The following is an 8962-nucleotide window of genomic DNA, read 5'->3' as shown; positions in this document are numbered from 1 at the left end:
TACTCACAAGATGTAGCAGATAACTCCTATACTCCACATATCTGTGGCATATCCAATAGGTTCATAGTTTATAACTTCTGGAGCCACAAACTCAGGTGTCCCAAAGAGAACTTTCAGAGAACCTGTACTTTCTGTGAAGAAAGAAAAAGGAAAACATTAATGGTTGTATATTTTTTGAAAGTACAATTAACAGCCTGCACTCACATTTATGGGTTAGTTATTAAACTCCGTCACCAAAAAGGTAAATAATTGACTGAGCTGCTACTAGCTTGGCCAGCTCATGTCTTCCTGGACTCATGAACGAATAACAAATAATATTTCTTCTGCGCTAAGCATCACAAATGCACTCAGCACTGCACGAGACACACAATAAAGAGAGTTCCTCCCTTGAAGAATTAGCATTCTAAATAAGACAGACACAGGGTTACCAGCACACATTGGGAAGATAAGAGATGGGCCCAGCTTGTGATGTTTGGATTCAGAGCTAAACTTTCCCCAAAACTTTGTGGGTAGCTGGGCCCATCTCTGCTTAAGTAGCTCCACAAGAGCAGATATTAGGTCGCTTAATGCCCTACTGGAAGGTGCTCAGATACTGCAGAGATGAGTATGGAATAAAACCTATACAGAATAGAAGCAAAGGTGCCATATTACCAGCAAAAGCAACAACAGCACCACTATTTGTATTACACATATGTCCTGTTTCAGATAACTCTTCCAGAGAAGGGTGTGAAACACCATGCAAGCCAATTAGTATGGAATTATCAGGAAATCCAAATGTGCCCGTTTTAGACCATGTCTATTCCAATCAGCTGGAGAAGTAAACAGAGGAAAGAAGCAAGAGTGCAAGTGGGGAGGCAACCAACAAGAAGGAAGTGGGCAGGGAACAAGGATGTCCAGGAATGGAAAAAGGAAATGATCAAGTGCAAATGGGCACAAAGGACCAAGAAATTATGTTTACTGGCTACACTGGAGCAAATGGATTTAGTTTGGGAAAGCAGCTCTTGTCCAGACTCCAAGATAACCTCGGCAATCAGTGCTTGGTGTAAATGAAGTCCACTGCCGTACTATAAAAAGAACAGCAGTACTTGTGGCACCGTAGAGAGTAACAAATTTATTTGAGCATAAGCTTTCGTGGGCTACAGTTTATGCTCAAATAAATTTGTTAGTCTCCAAGGTGCCACAAGTACTCCTGTTCTTTTTATAGTACGGCAGATACAGACTAACACGGCTGCTGCTCTGAAACCTGCCCTACTATAGTTATTATTAATTGTATAACAGTAACACCTAGATCGGGGCCCCATCATGCTAGGTTCTGTTCAAATACAGAAGGAGAGACTGTCCCTGCCTCAAGAGATTACAATCTCAATAGAAAGACAGACAAGGGATTGGGGGGAGGGGAAAAGATGTAATAGAATCTAGTCCGTTAATGTTAAAATAATCATGTTACAAAAAGTGTTGCACCCTTATAACAATTAAAACAAAAACTAAAAAAAGGATCAGCAGGTTAATCGTTCACTAGACTACAACTGGACTTACTTGACCATCAGAACAGAGCGCTCCTACAGAATATATTTATTTGCCAGAACCATCTAGTAGACAAATTAACCATGTTTTACTATCATTCCTGCATGATCATCAGTTCATATGGTTAAGAAATTATAATTAATTTGCTCTTCTACAGTTCCTTCCATCCAAAGATCTCAAAGCATTTTACAAACTCTAATCACACAACCTCTTAACACCCTTTGAAGCATTAGTATCCCCATTTTATAGATCAGGAACCCAAAGCACAAGAGAAGTTAAGTAATTTACCCAAGGATCACACAGCAAGTCTGCGACAGAATCAGTTTTGTGCCATAATCAATAACCATCCCTTCCTCCTGCAAGTATGCACCGGGCACTATCATGGTGAATTCACTCACATTCCTCATCTTTTCATTTTACACACTACAAAATCCTTTCTTCCTCTTGTCATAACTGGTGATAGCAAGTTAATTCAGGAAATCTTGCAGTCAACAGAGACCTCCAGGGCCATCCGGTTGAAAGGATGTCAGTTTCTAGTGACTGAAAAGCCACATTTTGCACAGAGGGCCAATTTTTTACAAGCTTAGTACACAGGAAGAACCCTGGCTTCAGCTACCATTTAAGTGAGATCTAATGCTGAAGCGTTCGTTGGAAACTGGCCTTTTTTTCTGCACTGTGCATAACAAATTGATTTCCAAAAAACAATGTCTTAACAGCACACACACAAAAATCCTATGAACCCACAAAGTTTATCTTAAACAAATTTTTTACATGAGCTTCTAAGAACACCAAAAAAGGTCAGGAAAATCTCTCACTACGTCTTTGGTATTTCCTGACAAAATAAGAGAAATAATTATCTTCATAAAATGACTGCAGATGGATTAATGGTTTTAACTAATTTAAGTTAGATCCAAGTACTGAAAGTTAAGGTGCACTAGATTTTTACTGGTTACAAATCAGTTAAAAAGAAAGTTATATTATATTGCAAATTGATGCAGTCTCCACTCAGTTATCACTTCCATTCTCTTTATGAGGGATTTGATTGAGTAAGGTCTGCCGGATTAGAATAATAGATTGCAGGGCTAACATAGGTCCTACTCCCCTTCGATTAAAGTCAGTGGGCATTCCAACATAATCATAAATAGGTGCATTAGAATGCTCACAATCTGTCAAAGTAGGCAATTGCAAAGAAGAATGAACTAAACAAAACCACATAACAAAACAATCTTGGATGGCTTAGAGCTGTTGCTAATAAATATTGTTTTCCTTTTACTGGAAGAAGTCTGAGCTGAATATTGAGAAAAGTCTTACTGATCAGTAAAGCACTATTTTCCTTCATGTGGCCTATTCAGTATGGTATTCTCTCTTTGTGGGAACTGCTACACATGCCACATTTTGAACTTGGTGGATAATTTGGACAGAGTTGCTCACAGTTCAGCCATGGATTAACACCGGAGGTGAGTTTGGTTCATAGATGAGAAAAAAGGCAAATGCTCATAATGCCACTCTGCAAGCAAGAGCAATGCACAAATTAATCTACATTTTATGAAATCAAGATAAATTCTGGTGACCTTGGCTACAATCTTATGATTGAGAAAAACTAAGCATAATTGCCAATGTGGTATTTGTGACCTGATTGCAGCAATTCACATTTTTGCATCACACTGTGCAAAATACATAGTGAATGCAATATGCTTTCCAAGAATCTAAAAACTATTAACATGAACACCACATTGAGAAGAGGGAATCCAGTCTCTCTTTTGGAATCTTGGGTTCAACTAATCGTGATCTGAAAGTGAGGTGCTACTTGGAAAAGTTACTGTAAAAATGCCATTCTGGGATTCCATGTTTATCGTCTCTCGAAGATCAAATCTGCTGACTTCACAAGTAAATGAGTTTCCTAGATGCTAGTTGGAATCCGACAGTCAAATTGGAGTTGTTCACACATCACCCATAAAGACTTTACTATTGGAACCTAATTAACATTTCTGCTGATGATTCTTGAATTTGTATTTCAGTGAGTAAAGTGAACAGATTGGTTGAATAAAAAGGTACCACTTTCACATAGTCTCTTTTCAGAGCATAGCCATACCTTAAATCTGGAAGGCAGACTTATTCATTCCTAATTAGATTAATACATTCTTTTTGCTAAGAATTCTTATTATGTTTGCACTACTCTGTGACTTAAGATGGACCAGAAAGGGAAGGATGGATACAGAAATGTATTATTAAAGATAGAATACAATAATTCCAAACATTACTTGCACACTAATCACTTGTTTTGTTTTTTTTGTAAAGGAATCATGTGTAATTTTATTTAAAAAGGGGAACACAAAACTATGGGCCCCACTGTGAATCCATTACTTACACTGGTGAGCAGTAATTCCCATAAATTGCCCCCAAGGAAGTCAGTTGGATTAGTTACATGAATAACTGCTCCCCAAACCTGAGTGCAAGTTCACAATCTGCCCGTATCTAGTTTAATACTTGGAATGATTTTTCTTCTGCTGCAAAGTATAAGATAAAAATAGAAAATAAAAAGAGCACTCGATGTTCAGTTAGCAGAGCTATTTGCTGTATGGCTTCCCAGCATATATGAGGCTTGCTAATGGAACTAGCGACGAGGCCACTGAAGAGCATGAAGGCAAGTAGCCATCCAAATGACTCCACTTTGGAATGACACCATACATGGGAACCTCCAGTCCAAAAAGAATTTTGAGGAAGCTATGAATAGTTCAAAACAGGGGATCGTAATAGAAGTGCATCTTCAACATAGGGTTGCCAAGTGTCCAGTTTTCGATAGGAATGCCTGGTTGAAAAGGGACCCTGGCGGCTCTGGTCAGCACTGCTGACCGGGCTGTTAAATGTGTGGTCAGCAGCACAGCGGGGCTATAGCAGGCTCTCTGTCTGCCCAGGCTCTGCACAGCTCCTGGAAGCAGCTTCTACGTCCCTGCAGCACATAGAAACAGTAGTGATCTGGGATGTTCTGTGCGCTGCCCCCTCCCCGAGCACTGGCTCTGCAGCTCCCATTGGCCGGGAACGGTGGCCAACAGGAGCTGCAAGGGTGGCGCCTGAAGGTGCGGGCACTGCACAGAGCCTCCTGGTCCCTCTTCATAGGAGCCGGACATGCTGTCCACTTCTGGGAGCCGCCTGAAGTAAGCACCACCTGGCCAGAGCCTACACCCCTAACTCCGTCCTGCACCCCAACCCCTGCCCCAGCCCTGAGCCCCTTCCTGTACCCCAAAACCCCTTATCCCTGGCCCCACCCCAAAGCCCCCACCCCAGCCAGAGCCCTGCCCCATCCTGCACCCCAACCTCCTGCCCCAGCTTGGAACTCCCTCTTGCATCCAAACTCCCTCCCAGAGCCCGCACCCCCTCCCGCTCCCCAATCCCCTGACCCAGCCCTAAACCCCCACACACACTCCAAACCCCTCCGCCCCATCCCGGAGCCCCCTTCTGCACCCCAACCTCCTACCCAAGCCCAAAGCCCCCTCCCACACTCCAAACCCCTCGGCTCCATCCCCCAGCCTGGGGCCCACTCTTGCACCTCAAACCCCTCATCCCCCAGTCCTATCACAGAGCCTGCACCCTCAGCCAGAGCCCTACCCCCTCCCCTGCACCCTGACGCCCTGTCTCAGCCCTGAGTCCTTCCTGCACCCCAAACCCCTCATCCCCAGCTCCACATCAGAGCCTGCACCCTCAGCCAGAACCCTCACCCCTCCCACACCCCAACCCCCTGCCACAGCCTGGTGAAAATGAGTGAGGGTGGGGGAGAGGGAGGGAGGGAGGGGGGATGGAGTGAGTGGGGGCTGGCTTTGGAAAAGGGGTGGGGCAAGAGTGTTTGGTTTTCTGCAATCAGAAAGTTGGCAACTCTGCTTCAACAATTCAGCATGTACAACAATACACAACAGTTTAGGACATGAAGTGAAGAATACTTTAACCAACACAAAGTGAAGGGGAAATGTAAAATAGAATGTAATTATCCAAGATAGAAAATTCCCACAACAAGTCCTACTCTTAAAAAAAAAAAGTGTCATGAGATATTTAATAACTACAAATGATCAGGAGCTTGATTCTGTGTTTTATTTCAAGTATAAGGAACTAGTGTTTCAAAATTATTTTGGGTAAATGTGGTGATTTATCTCTACAACTGTTCTGACTTATGTATTTCACCTTTTGATGTACAAAGGCACTGCCATCTATAGAGACTGACTGTCATTTTGTATTCACGGCAGTGCAGACTGTTTCAGAGAACAGACATACACTATGTGGTCTCTTATGGATGTCTTACTTTTGTTCTTTCTTGATTCTAATATGTTACTCTAAAATAAGAAGATTAAATTTTAAAGTAACCGTTTGCTATTTATGTGCAAAAGAGCATAACAATAAATATGATAAAACTATTCTTGCCACACACATTTGAACATAACAAAGTTAAGAGATTTATTACCTAATCTTCTTGCAAGTCCAAAGTCAATGAGTTTGATCCTTGCCCCAGTCTTGTTGACACACATAATGTTTTCCGGCTTCAAGTCCAAATGGACAATGCCCTGCTTATGGATGTACTGAACTCCTTCTGATATCTGCCTCATGTATTTAATACACTCTCTCTCTGTTAGTTCAAAGTCCTCATCAATGATTCGTTCAAAGAGTTCTCCTCCAGAAACACTGAAACAAAACAAAAAAAGGGGTGAGGGTGGGAGATTACTGGATTATTTAAAAATATATTTATTTATTGATAAACTGAACACTTCCATTATACAAACGGAGATGATTCTTCGCATTGCTAGCAGTTCCTGAAGGGCTTTTAAGGTATTTTAAGGCACAGCTTTTGTGTAGTAATGGAGATTTTCATAGACACCACAGGAAAAAAGGTCACTTTTTAGCTGTCATTGTGCATGATGTAGATTAGTGGATCTCAGCCTTTTCCATACTGAGACCTCGTTTTTGTCACCAGTCCCAGATGGGATCTGGCTGGGACCCAACCTTGCATTTAGCAATAACAGAAGGGCAAGGTGGTTGTGACAGTCTGACATCTGCTTGTGACCCCCTTGGGGGCCACGACCCCAGACTTTGAACCCATTAATATGGAGCCTGATCCACTGACTTGAATGGAAGCAGGATTGGATTTGGAATGTGCATTGTTTTTCCTTGGAATATCAAAGAGGTCTAGATAAGTAATTCAAAATTGAAAGAAAACCAAACAGTGGTGGGAGAGGAAACTGGATATTAAAAGAAGACGGGCCGGGTCCAGGGAAAGGGAACAGAGCCTTCTGGCTGGAGTCTCAGGAAGGGTGTGTGTGCGCGTGCGCATGTACACAAAATATTAGTTATTTTTGATACTTAGTAAATTACTCAACTTGTTCTTCAACTACTGTCCAAAGATGGGACATACTTTGTATTTATGCTTTGGGTGACACACGAACAGGGGAAGGAATGGCGAAAAGCCCCCTTGCTCTTGTAAATCTGTTCTAAATGAAATACGGCATACTTTTTATATGGCTTAATATTTAGCAACATTTACGCTCTCTGCCAAATGTAATTGCACATTTCAGTTACAGAAGGAAAACACAATTGAAAAGCAGTCTTTCAAGGTTTATAAATTGTCAGATACATGGTAAGAAATTCTATGTCCCTCATGTATTAAATTGAAATAGAAACATCTGGAGTTCTGTACTCCTTTTGTTGCTTTAACTATAAGGTTTCAGAAAATATATAATTAGAGTAGCTACTGCAGTTTCCTACTAAAAAGTATTGGAGAACTAAACATGGAAACAATAAGGACAGCATATGCTTAACAAACTCAAATAATTACATGGATTACTATGTAAGGCTAATACAATGGCTAGAGTTTCAGATAAACATATCTCAAATTGAAGTTTCTTGGTTCTAATAGTTTATGAGTTCAGTATGTTAGCAAAAAGTGCAGAGATGTTTATGTTCTCAGAAAGTATGTGCTTTGAGCGCTTTGCAGCTCCAAAATAAATATCGTCCTTGTACTTTACAAGAAATGGAGAGGAGCAAGCAGGCAGCTTCTTGTCAGAGACAACCATTTTATTTGAATTAAAAGAGGGTTACCAACAAAAGACCTTATAACTTAAAAAGAAAGGACAAAAACCTTCAAGTGAAATATACTTCAGTGATTGCTTAAAATAGACCTGATGACTAATCTGAACAATTCTTTTTTTGTACTCCAGATGTCATTCTTCTTGGCTCTGCCTTTGCAGAGACTATGCCATTATCTCTAGTATATCCCTTTTAGCCATGTTACATGTCAATGTACGTGCATGCTGTTCTCTCCCCTCATTCCTCTAGCTATTCTGGTAATGTCATTAAGATAAACTGTGCTTGCATTTCCTAGATTCTTGATGTTCCATTTCTTTCCTGCAGTTTATATTATATTAGAAAAGCAGAGTTGTTTCTTTTTCTGGCTGTGCTTTTAAAGGTTCTTTGAGGTGGTGGACTGATAAAGTGTAACCCAGGTTCCATGCACTGGCAGAGGGAAAATGTTTTTTCTTCATGCAGTTAGAACAATATCATCATCATCTAAGGGCTGATCAAGTCAGTGGGAGCCTTTGCATTGATTTCAGTGGGCTTTGGGTCAGGCTCTTGAGAAGCATATACTTCTGGATGCATCTCACAGCAATTGCAGTCTTCAGCTACCTGTAATTTTAAGATTCTGCCCATAGAGACACTATGGTCATTTAAAGACCCTATTTTGAACCTTCCTTATGTGAAATCTTATCTTCACTATATTTTGACATATACCCAAACCAAATGCATAGGCTTGCTGATTTGTGACAATTCATTCATACCAAATGAATGGAGATCATTTGCACTTTAATAATCTGAGGTTTATTACAGTCTATGCAAACATAAATTTGCTTTATGGGGCAAGTGAAAGAATCTGAAGGCACTTACTCCTCAACTTTCAAAGGAATTCACAGGGCACTGGAATGTCTACAGAGACAGGAATACTTCTATATTTGGAAATTAAATTGCCTGGGATTTGCTTGCTCCTAGATCTCCAAGCCAGGTAACAAACTGTAGACAAACTGGAGGGTTTTCAGAGACGAGCAACTGAAATGATTTAAGGAGCTGGAGGGACTGATTTATGAGAACCAATCAAAAGAACGTAATAGCTATATCTTGGCTAAGCAAAGCCATGGTAACTACAGAGGTTTAAACCACCCAAATTATTTGCATAGGGTATACACAAAGGAGAGAGAGGAATTAGTCAACATGGTACAAAGGGAAATGCTATTCGAGGAAGGACTGCTAGGCAGAGATGGCGTTCACCTTTCGAGGAAGGGAAAGACCCTATTTGGACACAGACTGGCTAACCTAGTGAGGAGGGCTTTAAATTAGGTTTGACGGGAACAGGTGAGCAAAGCCCACAGGTAAGTGGGGAATATGGAGACCTGGGAGATGGGTTGGA

The 8962-nt window shown here is 41.1% G+C and overlaps 1 protein-coding gene across 4 annotated transcripts in view; it reads right to left on the bottom strand.

Moving 5' to 3' along the window:
• The window catches only part of MYLK (myosin light chain kinase), a 331910-nt gene that overhangs the window by 18024 nt on the left and 304924 nt on the right, over positions 1-8962 (bottom strand). For all 4 annotated transcript variants that reach the window (XM_030579826.1, XM_030579827.1, XM_030579828.1 and 1 more), the window contains 2 exons: positions 5975-6192; positions 8-131 (listed from right to left, as the gene is read on the bottom strand). In XM_030579826.1, coding sequence (XP_030435686.1) covers positions 8-131; positions 5975-6192 — 342 coding nt within the window. The remainder of the gene's footprint in view (positions 1-7; positions 132-5974; positions 6193-8962) is intronic.

Source organism: Gopherus evgoodei, chromosome 11 (genome assembly GCF_007399415.2).
Source record: "Gopherus evgoodei ecotype Sinaloan lineage chromosome 11, rGopEvg1_v1.p, whole genome shotgun sequence".
Classification (NCBI taxonomy): Eukaryota; Metazoa; Chordata; order Testudines; family Testudinidae; genus Gopherus; species Gopherus evgoodei.
Note: the sequence above shows the minus strand (reverse complement) of the source record. Positions and strands in the feature narration are given on the sequence as shown.